Genomic DNA, 22,646 nt, shown 5'->3' with positions numbered 1-22,646 from the left:
GCCCGCGTGGGGAAACTGCTTTTTTTCTTTTTTCTTGGTTGTTGGTTTTTTGGGGTTTTTTTTTTAATGACGATGGCTGCGGCGAGGCCCGGCAGCGTAGGGGCGGCTCCCGCCCGACAGGTGGCGCTGCGGACGGCGGGCGCGGCGAGGAGGTTTGTCCCCGCTCGCTGCCCGTAGCCCGCCCGGCGGGGGCTGACGTGTAGCGGCGAGGCGGCGATGGCGGCCGCCTGGGAGGAGATTCGGCGCCTGGCGGCAGATTTCCAGCGGGCGCAGTTTGCCGAGGTGGCCCACAGGTGAGCAGGGCGGCGCCGGTACCCGCTGCGGCCTCTGGAGCCCGCCGCCTACCGCTGCGGACCGTCTGCCGGCGGCCCCCTCCCCGCGCCGGCGGCCCTCCCTTCCCCCACTCCGCCCCCACGGCCCCCGGGAGCGGTGTGCCACGGCCACCGGTCCTGACATACAGCGGGGTCCCGCGGGGTTCAACCAGCCACTGCCCCCGGTCCTGACATACACCGGGGTCCCGGAGGGTTCAACCAGCCATTGCCCCCGGTCCTGACACACAGCGAGGTCCCGGGGGATTCAGCTAGCCACGGCCACCGGTCCTGACACACAGCGGGGTCCCGGGGGGTTCAACCAGCCACTGCCCCCGGTCCTGACACACAGCGAGGTCCCGGGGGATTCAGCTAGCCACTGCCCCTCTGCAGTCCCCCTTTGACTGGCGCTGACCTGTGTGTCAGTGCTTGTGAGCCCCCAAGGAGCATCTAGGGCCCCCAGAGAGCATATGCAGGTCCACAAAAGTGGATGGGTATGTAATCGCCGTTAAGTTCAAGCTGCTAAACATCGTCACGGCTCCAGTGCTCTGTTTCTTCCTTATGTGTTGTTGAGCAGTTGAGGTTGTTGCCCAGAACTTGGTTTTATTTATTAAAAAAAACTCACACACAAAAAACCCCCACAACCCTAAAATTAAAAAGCACAGAAGGATCAAAGACAAATTCTGTAAGCACGACCATTCACGGGCAGGTGCAGTCTTAAAGCAAAAGGGGCTGACAGCTGTTCAAGAGAAGAGTAAAAGTTGTTTTAGAGAGATGGCCCACATAAGTGAAGCCATATGGATGATTTGGGGGGCGATAAGTACGATCCTGAAACTAGTTTTTTGTCTTAAAAAGTATTCACACAGAACAGCAAGTAATCGTCATTGTACTTCCTGTGTTTAGTATCTTTGAAACATCAATTTAAAGATAAATTTAGCAAGTACTTACTTAGAAAAACTGATTATTCTTTGTGCTGTTGATAGATTGTCAGAACGGAACTGTATAGAAATTGTCGCTAAACTGATTGCAGAAAAGCAGTTGGAAGTAGTGCACACACTTGATGGAAAAGAGTATGTCACTCCAGCACAGATTAGTAGGGAGATCCGGGATGAGCTTCACGTTTGTGGTGGTAAGTGTGGCGTTTGCGTTCTTCCTCTGGATTTGGAAGTGAATTTTGAAGACTACAGGAAGATTTTGAAAGTTTTCTTCAGTACCCTTAATCTTGCAAAAAAAGTGAGCTTGCTTGCTATTGCTTCATCTACACATGAATTCTCCTACTATTATTTTATTTGCACTTCAGATCAGTGTTAAGCTTTTAGGTAAGCATATCAAGATATGTTACTTGGTTCATTTTCACCCATGCAGAATTTCTGAGGTAGAAGTGGTCTAAGAATGCTTTTGAAGGAAATTTGGTATTTTAGTATGGTTAAGTATCTGGCCCAGATGTTTGGCCTTGACTCAGAATTTCAAAAGCATTCTCCTTTTGTGTCATTAGTCATAATAATATTTTTAAATTGTCATTGACAGGTCTTTTATTTTACCAGTATGAAGAGCTATCTGCTTTGTAAGATCTGACTTACATATATAAGGAAGCAAATATGGTTCAAACTGCTTTTTGTCAATGGTTTTAATGAGAAGACACTGTATTGTACTTTTAGTTATATTTAAGGGTGAATTTCATGGCATCGTATGTTTGGCAAATTTACTTCCTTATTATGTTCATACAGATTAGTCATTTTCTTACGATTACCACAAGTATGCCTCAGTTTGTGTTATGCCATTGTGTATCATACCAGTATGATAGCTTGAATTGAATTTAAAGTTGCTGGTTTTTGTTAGTAGCACCATGCAAAGGTAGAAAGTTTTGGCAATCTCCGTTTTGATACTCATGGACTAGTGGTCAAATCCAGATCAGCATGAAGGCAAAAACTAATTGGGAGTGAGTTTGAACAGTGATTTTTACTTCTGGAATTTCTGTATTGGATTGTCAGCAAGGCTGTAGAGTAGAACAATACGGGATATCTTGCACTGACTACCTGTGGTTTCTGTGATTTGACAATATATAAAGCTGAAGTTGGTTTAATTTGTCTACAAAGAAGTAATGAAGAAATATTTTGTACACGATGGACTATGCTATATTCTAAATCTGTTCAAACATGTTTTATATACTAAAAGTATATTTGTACTTTTTTTTGAAGGTCGAGTAAACATTGTTGACTTGCAACAGGTAACTTTTTAGTAATAAAAAACTATATACTTCTTTCTTCTCTTCACCATGTATATTGTAAATATGGAGTTCATCAGTTGTATTCCAGCTACGTTATTTTTTTAAAAGAGAACAAACTTTATAAAGAGCTGGTAGCTCATGTCAGAGTACTGCAGATTACTTAGTCCATCCATTTACTGCTTTATTGAAAGCTCCTCTCTGCTTAATGATAATCTAGGACCTCTGAAATCACCACTAAAATATACAGATTTTCTTTATGAACTCTTCCTTTGTAAACTAAGAGCGGCAAACAGAAAAGAAATATGTTTCCCATTTAAATTTAAAGCTGCAGGAGCATGCATAATTAACTTTGCATGCCTCTTTGGATCTTCCCTCTTCCTTCATTAATCTCTTGTCTTCACTAATCTTTATCCTCTAGTAGTCATCCTCTGTGACTAATTTTCCCTTCTGGCTTGAGTAAAATTACTTGGAATCAGAAAACCTTTCTGAAAGACAATTTAGTATTTTCTGTTCGTAGCTTTCTGGAATTTTTTATTATATAGGTTTCTTTTAACCTTGTCACAGTTGCAAAGAGAGCTTTTTTCCCCTAAAGCATTGCTGCTTTATTCCAAATCACGGATTAACTGCATTTTTATACAACAGTAGAAAAAAATAAAAGCAGCTTTCCTCAAGACATAGGAATGTGTAAGTATAATATCTCAATGTTTGAGAATTAATTTCAGTTTAAAGTTCTGATAAGAGGTTTTGTTGGGTTTTTTTTTTAGGTAATAAATGTGGACCTTCTGCACATTGAAAACAGAGCTAACGACATCGTTAAATCTGAAAAAACTATTCAGCTTGTACTGGGACAGCTTATAAATGAGTGAGTACTTTCAGGAGCAATATGTATAATTCACATCTCTCTTATTTTTTAAAATGCAGACTAAAAGTGATGGCCAGCCTTTGTTGCTTCTGAAGTGAAATACATTTTTCTTGACTGCTACTGGGGCTGCTTGGTGGTGATCAGTGCTTCTTTTCCAAATAGCGAGTGAGGCCTATCTCAGCAGAGCATCCAGTGAATCCATGGAGCAAAGGCCTTACTGGATGTCTCTGCCCAGTATGCTGCACTTAAGAGGCTTCGTTTCTTACCCAATGTCTTTGTGTACAGCAGCCACATCTCATTTGCTCTGTGGCTTTGCTGTCTGCCTCAGCTATTGACAAACCCTCTCATTTTTTTCCACCTCTGGCTTTACCTCACAAGCCTAAGAGGTATAAGCAAGTTATTTCCTGGCATTCAGCACACTAACAACCTTTGAAGTAATACTCTTATCAGGTTGTCTCTATTATTGATTATGCTGCAGGATTTATTCTTGGCAAAGAATGTGAAGTTCCTGGCTCTCTTGAAATAATTAAGACTTATTTTGCTCACTAAAGCCCTTTTCTGAGTCTCACTGACATATAAAGTTTTCCTGTTCCTGCTTTTTGAGAGTTTCATACAAGCAGATAAATGGCCAATTTTAATAATAGCTACCTGGTTAGCAGGCTTTTAAAAAAACCCGCATTTTCACTGACATTGTTCTCCTTTATTCATTTAAAATAACTTTCAGTTTATTTTTGCAAAGATGCAACAGAAAGAGATATAGTGCCAGGTCGATTAATAATTCAGCATGTGGCTAACAGGTTGATCTTGATTTTCATACTTAATGTGTTGGGGTTTTTTTCTTGTTTTTAAATAAGGAGTTACCTGGATCAATTAGCAGAAGAAATAAATGATAAACTACAGGAAACTGGCCAGGTGACAATATCGGAACTCTGCAAGGCATATGACCTTCCGGGAGACTTCCTGATACAGGTGATACAAGCCACCAACCTAGCAAACGTAGAATGGATTGCGTTCACCTTCTTTTGTTATCTTTGCAGTATCCATGGCGCTAATCGTGATGAGCTGCTTGTCATTCTAAGCAGAAAAGTATTAGATACATAAAGGTTGCGGTGTAACAGCTATTCACAGATTGAGGTTGATATTTACCTTTTCACTACTGGGCAAGATTTCGTCAGAATCTTTATGACTGTTTGGAACAGATTAGCATTAGTAATGTTAGGAACGGGTTAGATTAGTTGTCGTGGTTTAACCCCAGCCAGCAACTAAGCACCACGCAGCCGCTTCCCCCTCCCACCTCCCAGTGGGGTGGGGAGGAGGAAAGAAAAAAATAGTAAAACTCATGGGTTGAGATAAGAACAGTTTAATAACTAAAGTAAAAATAAAATACACTACTAACTAATAATAATAATAATTGTAATGAAAAGGAATACAACAAAAAAAAAGAAATAACACCCAAGAAAAGACAAGTGATGCACGATGCAATTGCTCACCACCCGCTGACCAATGCCCCAGCCGCGATCTGCCCTTCCCAGCCAGCTCCCCCCTGTTTATATACTGGGCATGACGTTCCATGGTATGGAATACCCCTTTGGCTAGTTCAGGTCAGCTGCCCCGGCTCTGCTCCCTCCCAGCTTCTTGCACACCTGCTTGCTGGCAGAGCATGGGAAACTGAAAAGTCCTTGGCTTAAGATAAGCACTACTTAGCAACAACTAAAACATCAGAGTGTTATCAACATTATTCTCACACTAAATCCAAAACCCAGCACTGTACCAGCTACTAAGAAGAGAGTTAACTCTGTCCCAGCTGAAACCAGGACATTAGTGTAAGATCTGAACATTTATTTGTTTGAAATATTAAAGATGTAGGGGTAATTTCATCAGTCTCATTAGCTACCCAGGAAGCAGATACACAATGGTAGAGACGTCTCAGTTTATTCAGAAAAGGTAAAATAAACGTTCGTTTCTAGAAGCTGAAGCCAGTCATTCAGAGTAGAAACAAAAAACTATTTACCTTTGTTAGTGACTATTGTAGTGTTTAAAAGGATTAGGGAGAATTCTCTTACCATTGTTGACTTTCAGTCAAGGTTGGATTTTGTTTGGAAGATACTTTTTTCAAAGGGTAATTCTCTGGCATCTGTTAGGCGAATAGTCGTATTAGGTACCACAGACAACCTTGTTGACTCTCAATTTATGAGCAGATTTCCTCTAATATTTGTCTCATGATCAGCTTCTACAAAATATTTCTAACATACAAAAAATATTACGTGGTTTCCCTTTGTTTCCGGGGCGATATTTCCTGGATTTAGTTCACTTTGCAAGGATGCACATTTATAAACTGTTTGCACCTCTTTCTTTTGTGTTTATTGTTGCTAATTTTTATCTTGACTGTTTGAAAAATTGGATAGTGCATTTGTCTGCCACTGGTTCATACAAAATTAATACAAAGGTTAAATCTTAGTTTTCATTGTGCATCTCCAAACCATACTTGTTTCTTTTGCAAAGTTTTCTTTCATCATTAGATACACATATGTCTGATAAAAGAGGGCATTGTTAGGAAAGCTGAATTCCCTGAAGTTTGGAGTGTGGGCCATAATGGCATCAATTTACATGTAGTAAGACATATTCTCAATATACCTAAATAATAATTTCCACTTGTAGTCCTCATTTCTGAATATTTTGTCTGTCTTAGCAAAACTAATTTGCTGATCTGTTAATACAGATTTTTTTAATTAATTTTTGTTTAACATCGTTAATATACAATTTTAGCAGTCATCCCAGCTTCTATTTACAGGCATTATCCAGGCGTTTGGGTAGAATTATTCATGGACAACTAGACCAGGAGAACCGTGGGGTGATTTTTACAGAAGCCTTTGTGTCGCGGCATCGAGCACGCATTCGTGGTCTCTTCACTGCAATTACTCGGTAAATTGCAACACTTGCAACCACATATTAAAATATTTTTACCATAGGTCTTTATGGACCAAATTCACTTGTGACTGAAAAAGAAAAGAAAATAAAAGCCTATGGATAGATTTCTTTAAGTGTAGGTCAGTTCCTGGGGTGAAATATTTAGTTATATTAGACTCACTGTTTTCAAATGGGGACCTTCTTTTGAAAGGAGAACAAGGAAAGTATAACAATATACAATATACAATATACTTAAGTTTTTTGGCTGAAGAAAATGTTAATCAGTAGTTCTTTCATTTGTTGGGAGAGTATCTATCCTCATTGTCATTCCACCACTCCCTAGTCAATTACATATTGATGTCTACCCACTACATGTGATTATAGATAATTTTTTCTTATTAAATCAATAATTTTCTGTGTCAATTTGTATGAAGAGAAAAAGTTGGGACAGCAAAAGTTTCCTTACGATAATTATCGTAGCTTTGTTATAAGAAATAACTTCATAGTAATTCAAAATTAAAACCTTGTAGGCTGTGTTGAACATCAGTGTACCGCCCTGGAGCTAAGATATTATGTAGTTTTGTCCATCTGGAGTAACCTTAATTATTTCTAGATTCTCCACATCAATTTCAGGTCATTAACTTATATTGCTTTGTTTTTCTTTTTTCAAAGGCCTACACCTGTAAGTAACTTGATCACTCGGTATGGATTTCAAGAACATTTACTTTACTGTGAGTTTCATTCAGACTGTTTTGTATTTTTGTTAGTTAATTCATAGATTCTTCATTACTAGAAGTATGCTTTCAAAGAAGCATTTTAGTATATGGCCTTAATTCTGGAATAAGGAACAATATGTTTCTCTTTAGTGTAAAAAGTGTTAAACCTTTTGTGCTATCCATAACTGAAGATATGTTCTCTGTATCTAAAGCAATGAAAGCATACGTTGATGAAATGCCTCTGGGAGCAGAATGATGCAAGAAGTACAGTACTCATTTTGTCATCTGTTTCGTTATTTGCCCTGAGCTACTGGCAGTTTTGTCAGTGAAGCACACAAAAGGGGACAGATTTTATGTAGCCAAATGGCATTTACTGCTCTGGATTGTATTTATTGACTTTTCTCTGCGATAGCAAAGGCAGAGCTTTTGTTATGCTCTTAGTTAAATATCTTTATATGCTGAGAGATAAAACATATCCTTAAACCGTTTGCTTTTCTTTTCCGCAGTTCCTTTTTTAAATAGAAATGCATAAAGATTTCCTATCCAAATGCTGAAAATTTTAGGCAGTACTTAATTGTTTCTCACTTCTAATGTTGCAGCTTTTCTTTGACTACCCCCTCCCATCTGTCCAAAATTCTGCTTCAAGCATCATTAGTCTTGTATGCTGGCTGACCAAGTGCTGCTGGTCTTTGGAATCCTTTAATGGTTTTCTAGCTATTCTCATGAAAGTTAATATTTCTCTTTTGTTTGATTGGGTTTTTTTGCCTTCAGGGCGTTGCACACTTTAGCTCCACTGTAATATTTCTCTGCTTACCTTCTTGTTCTTTGCCACAAGCTTATTCATTAAAAATTAAAATCTTAGCATTTAAATAAAATCATATAAACACTCTACTTTCACATAATCAATTTAAGGTTTCGTCTTTTTTTTGGATTGTGCCATCCAGGTATTCATAGATTAAAAGGAAAATCTGTTAAACTGCATTATAGTAATGTTGCAGTATTCAACAAATTTCATTTGCGGTTACAGTCTTTTTCAAACAGGTCCTGCAAGTACATAATCGTGTTTTGCTCATGTACAGTGTTAATGTGAATTGAAGTTCTAGTGTTTTCCTGTCATCAGTAATCACAATGGCTAAGTGTATTTTTAGTACTTTCTTTTTCTTGGGGTTTTTTTAGTGAGTTTGTTCATCTGGGTTTTTTTTAGTTTTTCTTACTGTATTTCATTTCCTCTGCAGTTTCATAAGTTTCAAAGAGCTTTTTACTCACTGTCAGAGCACAGTGATTTTATTCTATCCATTTGCTGAGATACCATTTCAATTTCAGAAATGCTGGAAACTTGAAAAATATTTTTTAATGATGTTACTTATACTCTTCGCTTTTTATGTTTGTCTTAGCAATGTGTTTTATTGTGGTCTTTGTCCGTTTTGTGTCTCTTCCAGAAAAAAAATGTAAATTCAGTGTACTGTTTGTATGATTTACAAACAGCTAATTATTTAATCAACACTTAGTGTTAGACAAGATAGACAATATTCTTTGGTTCTATCACATAGCTGTGCTGCTATTCGTGTTAAGCTGGCATGAAGTTCTGATAGAAAATAATTTTAGAAATGAGAAACTGTTTAAGTTAAAACACTAATTGCAAAGCATAATGAAAGCACAGATGTTCTTCATTTCTGAATATTGCGTTGCTGATGTAGGACAGGCATGGAGGGACGCTTATCATCTTTGCCAGACTTTGGCAGAGACTTAATAGGACACTACAAACTACTCAATCACCTTTAAAAATAAGTGTGAGATTACAGTAGTTCTGCAAAGGTCCTGTTGTTTTGTTTTAAAACAAAAGACTATCTAGGCATAATTGTAGTAGGGGCTGTGAAGTCTCCTATGAAAGCACCTTCTCTGTCCTGGAGTTTTAGAACCGACACTTGAAATAATACAAAAATTAATTGGCATCTTCATTTCTCCCCCTTTCTCTAAAGACTCTGGTTTATTGCTGGTGCTCCACAAAATTATTTGAAAATCTATTAAAGTTTTACTCTTTTTCCCAAAACTTTGAATAAAAACAAGTTGAGATTGCAAACAGAGAACCAAACTGTATTATCTGACAATTGCTTAAGTAGAACAGGCACATTGACTCTATTTTCTAGGGTAACTAAACTATTAGTAAGTATAAAAATGTAGTTTTATTTTCATAATCTGTCTTATAAGCTCCATTCTATGCAAGGTAACTGAACAATGGCAGAACATGATTTCTAGCTCGTCTTACATTACGTAAAGCTATATCTTGTTTAAATCAGTTTCTCTTTCTTCTACATTTTTTCAGTGTAAGTACTGTTCAGCTTTGTTAGTGGCAGTTGTGTTCAATAGCTGCTAGCTTATAGAGGCTTATCTACACTATGGGCATATCTGACAAAAAATATCATGATTTAATACGCAGTATTTCTTCTGGAACCTGGTTTTCAGGTAAATTTTCCTGCGTAGGTGAGCTGAACTTCCATATGCTGTACTAAGCATGTTGTAATGTTGACTGCTACTCATATTTAATGAGGAAGAAGCCATACCATGTGATACCATTTAATGTTCTGTTCCAGGGTAAAATCTGTCTTTTAATGAAATAGAAATCAAGACAAACTGAGGATAAAGGAGTCATCTGGCAAAGCTCTGGAAATCAGCAGAGCTTGGCAGTTGATGTCACTGATTTTTTTTAATATGTCTAGTGACTTATGAAAAGGCAAAAGCAGAACATAGGAGGCAAGTCAGATATTCCTGTGCACCTTTAATGGATGGAAAATACTTTATTTAGCGTCGAGAAAGGCTTAGTACTTTGGTACTACCAGTTACCAATACGTTCTTTGTCAGCAATATTTGTGCATTACCACAAGGTTATTATTGGCAACAGTGTGAACATTATAAACCATGAAGATGGTCACCAGTAGGAGGTGCTCACATTTATGCAGTTTAGGTCATAATTTTTCATGTCATTTTAGTGTGTTCAGATCTCTCTTTTTTTCCACCTTGGTTAACAAGCAAACAGTGAATTCGAAGAGAACATTATTAATAAAATACTCGTATATTTTGTTGTCTGGCCAGAGGAAGATTGTTTTATGACTACATTTTCTAAATTAAAAGCTCAAACTGTCCAGGTGTATGTCCAATAAAAAATGTTTTGATCCTGCCATTGTGGCTCACTCTTTTGAAACATTGTATGATTTCCAGAGCTTTTATCAAGACATTCTCATAAGTGTTAAAAATAATTGATAGAACTCAGAAATGTTTCACTAGAACCAGCACAAACAACTAATGGGTGGGGAAAAAAGAAGAAACAAAACAGGGAAAATAATTGCTGTGTTTTGATTAATGGATATATCGAAGTGGAAAATGTCGCTTCATTTATTTTCTTCTTGTAGCTGTGCTAGAAGAACTTGTTAACACTGGTCGTCTGAAAGGCACCGTAGTTGGTGGGAGACAGGATAAGGCTGTGTTTGTTCCAGACATCTATGCCAGAACGCAGAGCACCTGGGTGGATTCCTTTTTCAAGCAGAACGGTTACTTAGGTAATTAATCTATATTCTCGTAGATAAAATATCTTTCTAAAACTAGTTTAGGTAATTGGTCTTACCCTGATATAGCTAGTGTCTAGAGTGAAGCCTCACAAGAATAAGTGGAAATCAATACAGTAGTTGATACTCCTTTGTTAAAAGACCATCTTGCTCATAATGATGTGTGTTACTTTATGACAAAGAACCATATTTCAGCAGAGAGAACCATACTGCTAAACAGTAACTTTATTTCTCACAAACAGAGTTACAAATGCTACTTTTATTACTGTTCTGAAAACATTTCTTAGACTGCTCATTGTAGAATTTTCAGATGATCATGTCTGACCTGCGTGGTTGGAGTTTCAGTCCAGGTGTCCAGATTACAACCAAACTTTGGCTGTTAATAGTCCAGATAGCCAAGCGTGCAGTGCACAGGAAGAACCTTTTCCAGAATAAGATTTGTAGAACTGGAGTGGGTAGCACTAGTGTCCTGATTTGAATCCAAACAAGTCTGTCTAACTTAAAGCTGAGTGATGCTGGACGATGGTGTTTTAAAACAGGAGCTATGGGAAAATGTGGACCTGAATAAACAGAGGAATGTACCCTTATGGTCCCAAAGGACCAGTTCCTAAATAAGTTAGTCTTGCAGTTTGAAAAGGTTCATCATAATTTACTGTAGTAGGATTAAGTGTTTCTGTAATATTGCTTGACTGATAGAGTATCTGTCAAAGTCTCTGAACATTTTCAGAACGTCTAAGTATAAACTGCCAAATAGTTGAAATGCTTTGCTTGCGAGGCATTGCATGATTCTACGAGTATATTGGAGTGACTTTTGGGAAAAAAAAAGTTTTGACATTGTATATGTTGTAAATATTGTTCATGTTATACTAGAATACTTTGGAAAGATAAAATTGCAAAGATAAACTTAATGGTATAAGAATCTGAGAAAAACATTTTTTTTCCAAAACTCAGACCAAAGTCATGTCCATGATTTAATCTTCATATTTCTATTAACTGTTTAGGTGTAGCTTGTACTGAGCTAAGTTTTAGGTCAGCATTAGCTTGAGGCTGCGTTTACTTGTATAAGAACTATGTACAATTCTTCATTTCCTACTTTCAAAAAAAATTACTACATAAGATCCTGTATGTATATAAAGATACTTAAATGTAACAGACATCTAACTATTTTATAGAATTTGATGCGTTGTACAGACTTGGCATCCCCGACCCAGCAGGCTACATTAAAAAAAGATACAAGTCCACGCAGCTCTTATTTCTGAGAGCAGCTTGTGTTGGTCAAGAAATTGTGGATCAAGTTGAAGCCTCTGTAGAGGAAGCCATCAGCTCTGGAAACTGGATAGATGTAGCAGTAAGAAATCCTTTCAGTTGTTGTTGTTGTTGGATTTATTTATTTTGTCTTATTTTTGTGTCAAATGATACTTTATTGAAACTACACACATGTATAATGAAAATTCTATGTTGTCAAAGAAGAGTATTCAGTTTAAGTAAAATAACAAGTAAAAAGGCATTATTTGCCTTTAAGTTGGTCTGAACAAAAACAGGGGAAGGTCATATCAGTATTCAGTTGATAGATACCTAAGACTAACTTTCATTTCAAAATTAGTGCTAATGTATTCCACTAGAGAGTGGGGGTCTTTTTTGGAAAAAAGTTTAAACTGAACTCATGTGACAGTTTCATTAAGCAGAGGGATATTAGCCATTTTATCCTGGCTAAATCCTAATTTTAGGTCTTACAGCACCACTTTGTCGCTTGTAGGGAGGCCTGCTGTTGTTTTGTGTTTGTTGTTACTCTGTATATGTTGAGCTGCATTTTGAAGAAGTTGCTGTGTGTTTTCCCAGAGGTAACATATTCTAGAGCAATGTTGATTTGGGATGTTAGAAGATTTAAAATAGTGTTTACTCTTAAATTACTAGTTTAATTTTAAAAGTACAATATATTCTAAATAGTTAACAGATGTCAAATGGGGTGTCTGTGGATTCTTTTTATTCACATACAAGTATGTCTGTCCATTCTAGAACAGATTATTGTATGTAAATGATTTTGATTTTCTTTACCCTAGACTCTTCTGCCCAGTTCATTGTCAGTAGAAGATGTTGGGATTTTGCTTCAGCAAGTGATGAGATCTTTAAACAAAAATTCTTCAGGTTTAGTCTTCAGTGACACCATTGTGGTCAGTGAGAAATTTCTAAGCAGCTGTGCTGATCTATTTTCTGACATGATGCAACAGAAAGCAGAAAAGGTACAGGGTTTTTTTTATTGGTCAAGATGCAATATACATTGAGTGTTGGAGTATAGTTTATGTGACACTCTGTTTGCTGTTACCATCTCTTTACATCTCATCTGAAATACAGCTTGAGAAGAAGGGCAAAACTGAAGAAAAGGTTTGTATATGTAGTCAGTGTGATTTAATGTATATGCAGTTGCACTCAGGGAGCACCGTCACACTAACAGTATGATCAGATGCTGCATTTTGAAGAGAAGAATAAATGTCTTTTCATGTGTTGCACTTGGAAAACATGGTGTTAGATTAGTATACTTAAAAATGGCCAAATGGCTTAAATGTTTCCATATGTATCTTTTGTTGCTCTATCTTTTTGCTATTAAGTGCATGTTCTTCATTTTAGGAAATGAAAAATAACCCTGTTAATTTAATCACTGAAGAAGATTTAAAACAGGCTTCTGGTTTAGAGAATTCATATGCTAATAAAAAAGACAAAAAGGATGAAAGAAGAAAGAAAGCAACAGGTAAGGTATCAATATTTAGCTTAAGCCAAAAAAAAAAAAAAAAGTGTTGTTTAGCCTTGGAAATATTCAAATATGAAGTTATTATATTTTGTAGTCCATTAGTTGCCTCCAGTCCATTGCTGAAGATATTTAAGAAATAATCCAGCTACTTATATCTACACCTACAGTATAATGATATCTGAGCTGTGTCCATGAGAACTAATTTCAGATTTAGAAGTGCAGAGGAAGTACCATAAAGTTATCTTGAGTTAGTCCAACACAAGTCAGCTGGCTTTAGAAGCAAGGAATCCATGTTCATTTATTAGTGTATATGGTATGGTCACATAAGATTGAGTTGCTCAGTGAGGACTGACCAAACCAGTATTAGCTCGAGGACCTCTGTACCATTTTTTATTACACAGTGTAGATACACTCTTACTCTCTACTTTTCAGGGATCCAGGAAAATAAAAATATTTCTTAATAGTCTTGAGAAGTTATTTCCAAATGACTCTGTCTAAAATGAGAAATGAGGTATGAAGGGGGGGATTTTTGGAGAATATTGTACATCTTTTCTGAGAATCTCATGCCAGACAATTTTCTGTTGTTTGCACACATAACAGTTATTTGGAGATTCACACAGTTTACTTTAAGGTATATTCTGAGTTAAATTAATCCCAAGCCTTACTCCATTTGTGTGGTGGCTGTTTGGCATAGATCCACGTGTCTAGACACATTCATATCGACAGGTGACGTATGCTGCACCATCATCAAGCACTACCCTGAAGTGGTTTTTTTATGGACTGTTAGGTGTACTACCTTAAAACAATCAACATCACGGTTTAAGGATTAGGTGGTGTTATTGTGTAATGGCAGAATGTGGCCAATGTCATGTTGCCTATCTTAAGGTCTGTGCGTGACTGTATCAGCATCTACTGTTTAAGCGTAACCTGACGTGGCGTAGTGTTAATGCAGTTCATACAAATATGGATTCTGTCATGTATTGGATTAATGAAAATTTTCAAGATAAATTCTCTATTGTCCATGTATAATACCATTTGCAAGTCTGTTACAAACAAGTATCTGTAGAGGCATGTACTCTTGTAATCCTTTCTGTAGGTTACAGTCCATGTATCTTATTGTCATAAAATATGGCTGTTCTGGCAGTAGTCTCTCCTGCTTTATCTCTTTGTGGATAAGATCTTGACTGCAGATTGCAGCTTTTTCTCTATGGCTATTAAAATGGAATACAGAATGAAGGGAGCTTGTTTCCAAACTAACTAGTATATTGCACAGTTGACAAACAGCTTGTATCTGCTCAGCTAAATGCAGTCACATTTCAAATAAGCTTGTGAAAAACACCAACTCTTTTTTTTGGAGAGGTCAAAAACTCAGAGGGTCTCACAAGTACACTGTCCGCTGCTAGCTGCAAGGGAACTAGTTTGCTATTCCTGCAAAGTAATGCTTAAAAAAACAAAGCTTTGACTCAGTTGCTTTTTTGTCTTAAGAATGAAACTTATGGCCCTAAGATTCTGGAGTATGTATTGTAGGTTACATTTAGAATCAGGTTGTGTTTTTTTTAATTCAGCATTAACAAGTAATGCAGATAAATTACCATAATATTGTAAACTTTTTAAGTGCTAGAACTTTACTGTGTACTAAGCAAATAATTCTCCACCAGAGGGCAGTGGAAGCGTGAGAGGAGGAGGAGGTGGTAATGCTAGAGAGATCAAGATTAAGAAAACCAAGAAGAAAGGAAGAAAGGATGCTGACAGCGATGAAGAGTCACAAGCCATTAGCACAGGTTTGTAATTTTATTTTGGGCACTGTCTCCTCATACTGATATGTTTTTATCACTTGCTTTTCCGCATCTCTGTTTTTCCCCACTGTATTGGTAAGGTCAAGTAAAATACCAAAGAATTTGAGACTACTATTCCATTAGAATTGTATCAATGGATATGATATTGCTATCTAAATGAAATAGACATACTGTATTCACTGAATAGTATAACTTAGTCTTTAAAAAAAAAAAGAAATTTAAGTAAAAGAAATGAGAGCAGGTGGTTTGGTTTTTTTGTGTAATTTGATTTTATGTAGGAAATGCCTTAGATTTCAGGATTAATATTATACTTGGTTTCTTAGCACCTGCTGAATAGCATATGATAAATGGAGAAGTTTCTCATCCAGTTCCAAAGCTTAATTAGCTTAAATTAACAAATGAGAGCAATGAAACAGTACTTAGATATTTTTCCTCATAAGGATAAAATATACAGTCAAAATAAAGTTTTCATATTTTAAATAAGATTCATCTTGTGTAATTGAGACTTCTACATCTGAGCTAGCCACCTTTATAACTGTTGACTTTGTAATGGAGGAAAGTACATACTTTGAAGGCCTAGTCTGTCTCACTTGTTTTAGATGTGTATTACAGGATGAGTTTGAATCACTCCCTATTGGTGCCTATTTCTCTGCCTTTACTGTTAGGAGAAGGAGCATGGATGGCTTCCTCAGAAGTAAATTCCTACATTGTTAGACTTTTAGCGAACAGTGGTTGCAAATGAAACAATCATAATTATGTGTTATTTCTTTTATTTGATGGAGTACCAGAAACGTGTACTTCCATTTTATATATAGTATCTAGACTTTCAATACTGACTGAAAATACTTTTAAACATATTTGAAGTTGTGAAGTACAGCATCTTAATTTTGTATGATACTACTCTCATAGATTCCTGTAATTCACATATAAATGAAGTTATTTTTCAAGACTGCTCAGTTACTGAGTAAAACAGTGATAAATCACCTTTTTTTTGGTGTAGCCTTTCATGTTTTACAATTGTTTCTGCTTGTGTTGCTCTATTGTAATAAATAGATTGAACCAAAATCCCAAGGTAAATTCAGATGTAACCGTTCAAATATAAATAAGACCCTTCCAAAACCTGATTTAAGCTCCCTTTCCACCTGTTTATATAGCCTTGTATGTTGTTCATCGCTGCTGTGGCACAGCTAGGAACATAATTGGATTTCCATTCATTCAGTTATCTTATGTGCAGAATAAACCTGTTTTATGGTGCATCTGGAACATGGAATGCCTGTCCCTTTCTGGTTTCCTGTCATCATCCTGATCTTATTCTTATATGTAAAAACTAAATTCTGCAGTATGCAGACAAACTCAATATTTTGTCCAAAGCGAAAATACAGATGCACTAATTCATATGCATTTACAAGCAGCATGTAAGTTGATTTTATTACTGGAACTTCTTGTCTGGTTTAATAGTCGTGCTTTATTGTGTCTCAGATTTTATATATCTAAACTAATGGATGGGCCAGGCAGTTTGAAATGTCTCACCAAAAATGCATGTCCTCATATACTGCTTAAGTTGTCTATTGCAGAAAATAACTTCTAAATGATCAAAAGAGAAATTTTGTCAGTTTTTCATATGTGTAAAATTCAACTGTCATGTGTAGTCATCCCTTTATTTTGCATTGTTGGTAATGCATTTCTTCTGTGGAGGTTAGGACTTTGAGGCATTTCAATGTCTCATGCCACAGAGTGACTGCAGCAAAACTAAATATGTTTTTTCAATGAATGTTGCTCATGGCCACTACAGGTAGGAATAAGCAGCCGGAGTTCCCTTTCATGTCACAAGAGGAAATTCAGGATGTTTTAAAGACCCACATGCAGGATTGCCCTGAAGAGCTTATTACAGAACTTGCTGAACATCTAATAAGGTAATTTCAGTAATTCAACTGGAGTTAGAAAGTCTGTGATTCACTTCAGATGAATCTTCTCTTCAGTCTGTTTTCTTGCTTAGAAAAAAATTTTTTGCTGGTGGAAGCGAACCACAATATTCTTTTTCTATACAGCTCCATGTTACATACTTGCTTATGTGCAAGAAAGCACACGGCAAGAAAGCCGCGCTGACACAGTAATGAGAAACAATACTTCTGCTTAGCCCTTTGTCAGCAAGCATATTTTCAGGTTCACGGGTGTATTTCCACCCCCCACCCCCTCTTACACTGATCCATGTTGGGGTTTCACCAGTCCCATCTTCTGTACAGCCCTTGATATACGTTCGTGTTTGCTGTCTTTTGTGGCTCCGCTGGTAGCTGTGTGAACTGGGTAGTAAGCTAGGTCAGCAAACTAATCTAAGCAAAGATGAATAACTTCTTTTACAAGATTTTCCATACGAGAGAGAGGATGTAAATATGTGTGTTCAGGGCAAGAAGGACATGACAGGACTGTAACAGCCCAAGCTTGAATAAGCTTGGGAATGCAGTGGTAACTGCATCTTTAGAAGGGCCTGTGCTATTTTAATGCAACTTAAGTCTTCCCCTCTTACAGCTCTCATTGATCTGAAATTTGTCCACAGACCCCTGAAAGAGTTTGTGAATAGCGTTGCTTCTGGAAATCTTTTCTGTCTTTCATCTTGTTCCCATTTAGGAGTTGTTATGAGTTAAAACCTTGGCAAGCAGTTACATACCATGCATACTGTAACCAGTATTACTTCTGCAATTACAAAAGTACATTTTAATTTCCTTGTGCTTTTTTTCTGATTTCCATTTTTTGCTTTTTATTTATCTCACCATTCTCTGGCCTTCATGTCCCATTCATTTACTGTGTAATGAGGTAGCTTTCTCTATTGCTGATGTATTTGGAAAAACCTTGTACAGTTTTACACTTTGCTTAATATTCCCTTTTTCTCCTTTCTTCTTTCCTGTTCTAAGACCTTTAACAAAAACTTATCAGGAAGTTGTGCGTTCTGTTTTTACGTCTTCAACATCTTCCTCTGGAGCTAGCAGAAGACAGACTATGAAGGACTTGCAGGAGGAATTCTCAAACTTGTACAACAACATTCGGTTATTTGAAAAGGGAACAAAGCATTTCACAGGTACAATAAATATATACTTTAAAAAATGAATATGCTTCTTCAAGGATGTTGAATTTATTCCAGAATCTACATTCAAGGTCAAAGAAGAGCGACAGTTTAAAAAGGAAAAACTTAGAGATGTGTTTACACCGCCTAACACTGACCTTTTGCTGGAGTGCATTGCTTTACACACTTACTGAAAGACGTTCTCTTTATTTCATATCAGTAGTCTGTTATATCTTCTGTCAAGATAATTGTGGGTTCTTGTCCTTCCTTCCAAAGTGTTTTGCATCCCTTCCCAGTTTTTATTGTCTGGGGGAAAAAAAAAGAGAAGGGGAAAAAAAAAAAAGTAAGCTTACTTCAGTCATCTGTGCCACTAATGAAAGAATTGAATACTATCTGATTCTAAGAAGCCCCAGTTAAAACCTCTTTTAGGTTTAATACTGAAAGTAGCAGCTCCCTGAAGGTAGTTTTTCAAAAAGGTGTAGATTCATTTTGCGGTGGGTTACTTTGTAAGGTGTCTTCTTCAGCTACCTATGTATAGTGACAGAAAATACTGTAGACATTTCCGAGATTCTCTGCTGTATTCAGCTTTCTTCTAGAACTTTCCCTGCGGAAAACTTATAACAAAAGGAAACACTAGCAAAAAACCCCGATATTCCTATTGTTTAGGAATAAATGGAATTATTTCCCATTAGCCTCTGTTCTTGTACATATGTTCTGTAGCCTCTTTTTTCTAAAATTCTACTGTTTCAGTCTTAAAGTCATGTGCCTGCTCTTCTGTTTAACTGCTTGTCCTGTAGATTGTTCCTTTACATACTTTTTACTTGTTGATAGATAGCAGTGGTTGTTCATTAGTGGTTCAGGACGATTGTGTAGGGACTAGTTTACTGCTTATACAGGTACACCTTTGAAATACTAACAATGCATTAAAATGTGCTTACAGACCTGAAAGCTCCCATTTTTCACTGAAGAATGTTCCATAAGCAACTGCAAATGAGAGATGTTAGCTTCATGTGTCCAGATAACTTTCTCATACTACTCATGGTTGATAGAGTCCATGTTTTAGGAAGTGCTGTGGTAACTGTCATAGGAATCAGATCACTATAATAAGTTAGTTTTAATCACTTACTTCTTTTAACAGATGAGACTCAGACTAACCTTGCCAAACACCTGTTGAAGACTGTCTGTACAGACATTACGAATCTTATTTTCAACTTCCTAGCATCTGATTCAATGATGACAACAGAAAATTATTCTACAATCACAAGTGAGGTACACGGATAACAGTTCCTTTTTAACAGTCTCAAGTAGATCAGTGATGTTTATTTAATATTTAATTACCTTCTGTTTAAATATGCCTACACCTAAGATGGTAATTAATATTACAAATTATTTCCATTCTTGTCTCATACAGGTCCGGACCAAGATTTTAGGTAAATTGCCAGAAGACACCAAAGGTCCTTTAACTAAACTTCATACTTCTCTGAATGGCAAGGTAAAGTGATCCAGAATCTGAGTTCAGATTTTCCATTCTGCTGATGCAGTGCTAATAAACAGCTGACAATACATAGTGTAGTACATAACTGCAGCTGCTGTGACGGATGAAGGCAAGATAATCCTTTGAATTTGTGTAAGTCAGTGAGAGTAAGTACATTTTCATATCTGTGAATTTTAAGAGGTGGAAAGGTGATCTTACATTTTGATACTGATAGTCACCTAGCTCTTTGCTTCCAGATGGAATCCAGTGTTATCTTTTATGTGCGGGTGAGAAAAGCAAAAGCTGAGAGAGACTCTGCAGTTTAAAGTGGTTGATGTTTCTTGTATTTTGTTCCTGAAGTTCATGATTGTTCTCCTGCGTATTTCTTAACTAGTAAAATCCTGGATAGTTAAAAAAACCCTTCAGATTATGGCAGTGTAAGTACAAAGGAAAGTAATTTGTTAATTCTTTTATGCAAAAGGCAGTACTGGTATGTTTCTTAAGAAAATATATATCTGTAAATAGTTTTAATTCCATTTGTTAAGACTAATGGATTATAGTTTGGTTTAGTATTTAAGTATATGAGCTATTGGAAGATGAATAAAGTTAATTTCTACTAAATACTTTTTACTTTTCTTTTCTTGCATAGTTTATTCCAAATGTTTTCACAGTCATCTGTTCGTGTGATTAATTGTGAACAGTAGTTAACCTTTTTTATAATCTGCTAACACAGATTAAATATATATGTTGTTTTTTAATAGAGTGTAGAAGATTTTCTTTCATGCTTTGATTCTGCAGTGGATGTTTGTGGTATTATGGTGAAAAAAGGAGACAAAAAGAAGGAAAGGTAACTTAATGTTATTTATCCTGTGCACAGTATGTGAAATATAGCTCTGTTGCTGCACAAATGTTAGATGGTTAGTTTGGTAGCAGTCACACAGAATGTGTAAGTGAGAGGCAGTCTTTCTTTCCAAACTGTTTAACTGAAAAATACAAAGTCAGAGAGTCCTAATTCCATGGGAGAAGGAGGAAGAGAGAGTTCATATTTAGCTAATTTGCTTGACTCACTGCTTACTACAACATAGTTTATAAATTCTCTTAGGGGAGCTTTCAAAATCTGAGCTACACAAGCGCTAGCTTTCTTTTTTTTTCCAGTGTGGAATTTCACATAAAGAAATGGTCAGTCAGAGGAGAAAATTAAAATTAATTGAAGTTAGAGATGTTTTAGAGTCTGTTATCAACTACTATAAGACAGAATGAGAAACATATTTTTATGTAATATATTCCTGTTCCTTAGGCAAGTCCTATTTCAGCATAGACAAGCTCTGATTGAACAGCTGAAAGTCACAGAAGATCCAGCTCTTGTTCTGCACCTGACATCAGTACTGTTATTTCAGTTTTCAACCCACTGTATGCTTCATGCACCAGGAAGATCAGTACCACAGATCATTAATTTCCTAAGTGGCAAGATCCCAGAGGTATTCCTTTCTAGCTTTTTAAGGGGAAAGTACCTTTTTTCTGTGGCAGAACATCAAAGTTGTGCCTTATACTCTTTCTGCCGCATAAGACTGGCACCTTTGTGTTTCATGTCTAATCGTTACTTTATATACAGAATATACAATTTCTCTGATCTGTATTGTATTTCAAACCTATCATTTCAGGGATCTGTCTTCAATATTTTTTTAATAAAATTAAAAATCAATCTGTTATTAGTACTGTAGCTTTTGCCTTTATCCATAGAGACAGCTATGTATTGGGGGATGTTATAATTCTTATAATTGAAAATTTTTACACTCTCTTTCCTCCCAGCTAGAGCATGGTTGCTTTTTAAACTTTTCTAATTCGGTTTTAAAGAAAGAGATACCTCTTCAAAAGTAAAAATATTGAAATTCTATATTCTAAACTGCCAAAACTGTTGATGTTTACTAACTGCACTGCTGTCCTTCTTCGGTGGTTAATTGTCCTGTTCTTGCAGCATGGATGCACTTTCATTTTTCTGCCGCTTTGAATGTCTCTCAGAATTTAAGTTGCAAAATACCTTCATGGAAATATATTTATGTATCACTAACCCTCTTTAGGCAAGAATGGGAGAATACTTTTTTAAAAAGTTAATCTTTAATTAAAGGTCTGTGTACCTTCTCTGTAACATTGACATTCCTTTGTTTTGTTCTGTTTTTTTCCCCTCAGGATCAGCATTCTCTGTTAGTCAAATACCAGGGATTAGTCGTGAAACAATTGATCAGCCAGACTAAGAAAACTGAACATGGAGACAGTGACACAACAGATAACCTGGAAGAGGAGGAAGGAGCAGATACCATTCGAAAAGAGCTCCAGGAAATAACTAACTCTATCAAAGATCTTGTTCTCAGACCTAGGAAATCTTCTGTAACAGAGGAATAAAATTATTATCCAGTGCATCCACATCCATGATACAGTCAGATTTTATTTTTTTTATCCTGAAGGGAAGGATAGCAGAAAATGCTTGACAAACTTTAAAATTTGGCTTCTAACAATTGCAAATCACAGCCAGGGAACACAGTTGTTGGGTGATAGTGGCAAATGGAGTTTTGTTATGTATTACTACAGTGTACATGTAACACAGATTAAATGTAGATGTGACAGAGCAGAGTTGTGGACACTTCGGGTATGAAATTAGTGTTTTTTAATTGGCATCTTCATGTGAGGCCTCAAGAAATGGTTATTCTTCAAATAACAGTGTATTCTGTTCCACACACACACAGGCTTATAGTTTTACTTCTCCAATTTGGATTTATAGTGATCTAAGGATTGCATATAAGTGTATATAAGCCTGTATATCTTAATTTCAAATACTAGTTTTGAAACATACACTGATACTTAATAGTATACCAATGAAAGGCTGTCTTTACTTTTTGATATTGTTAGCGGATGTTTTCAGCTTCTGTTCACTGGACCGCAAGAGTGAAAACATTGAGTACAAGTGTATATTGCTAAACTTAAGAGAAGTGACCCA

The 22,646-nt window shown here is 36.6% G+C and overlaps 1 protein-coding gene across 1 annotated transcript; it reads left to right on the top strand.

Annotated features, from left to right (window-relative positions):
- Window positions 1-216: 216 nt before the first annotated feature.
- UFL1 (UFM1 specific ligase 1) lies at window positions 217-22,278 on the top strand. The gene is made up of 19 exons (XM_050894768.1): window positions 217-293; window positions 1,292-1,437; window positions 2,507-2,535; window positions 3,300-3,397; window positions 4,252-4,366; window positions 6,189-6,319; window positions 6,977-7,035; window positions 10,428-10,574; window positions 11,753-11,928; window positions 12,641-12,820; window positions 13,206-13,326; window positions 14,985-15,107; window positions 16,915-17,035; window positions 18,032-18,195; window positions 19,319-19,449; window positions 19,592-19,672; window positions 20,416-20,501; window positions 20,952-21,132; window positions 21,842-22,278. The coding sequence occupies exons 1-19, from the start codon at window positions 217-219 to the stop codon at window positions 22,052-22,054; spliced, it is 2,379 nt and encodes a 792-aa protein (XP_050750725.1). The 3' UTR covers window positions 22,055-22,278.
- The last annotated feature ends 368 nt before the right edge of the window (window positions 22,279-22,646 follow it).

Source organism: Gymnogyps californianus, chromosome 3 (assembly GCF_018139145.2).
Source record: "Gymnogyps californianus isolate 813 chromosome 3, ASM1813914v2, whole genome shotgun sequence".
Lineage (NCBI taxonomy): Eukaryota > Metazoa > Chordata > Aves > Accipitriformes > Cathartidae > Gymnogyps > Gymnogyps californianus.
Note: the sequence above shows the minus strand (reverse complement) of the source record. Positions and strands in the feature narration are given on the sequence as shown.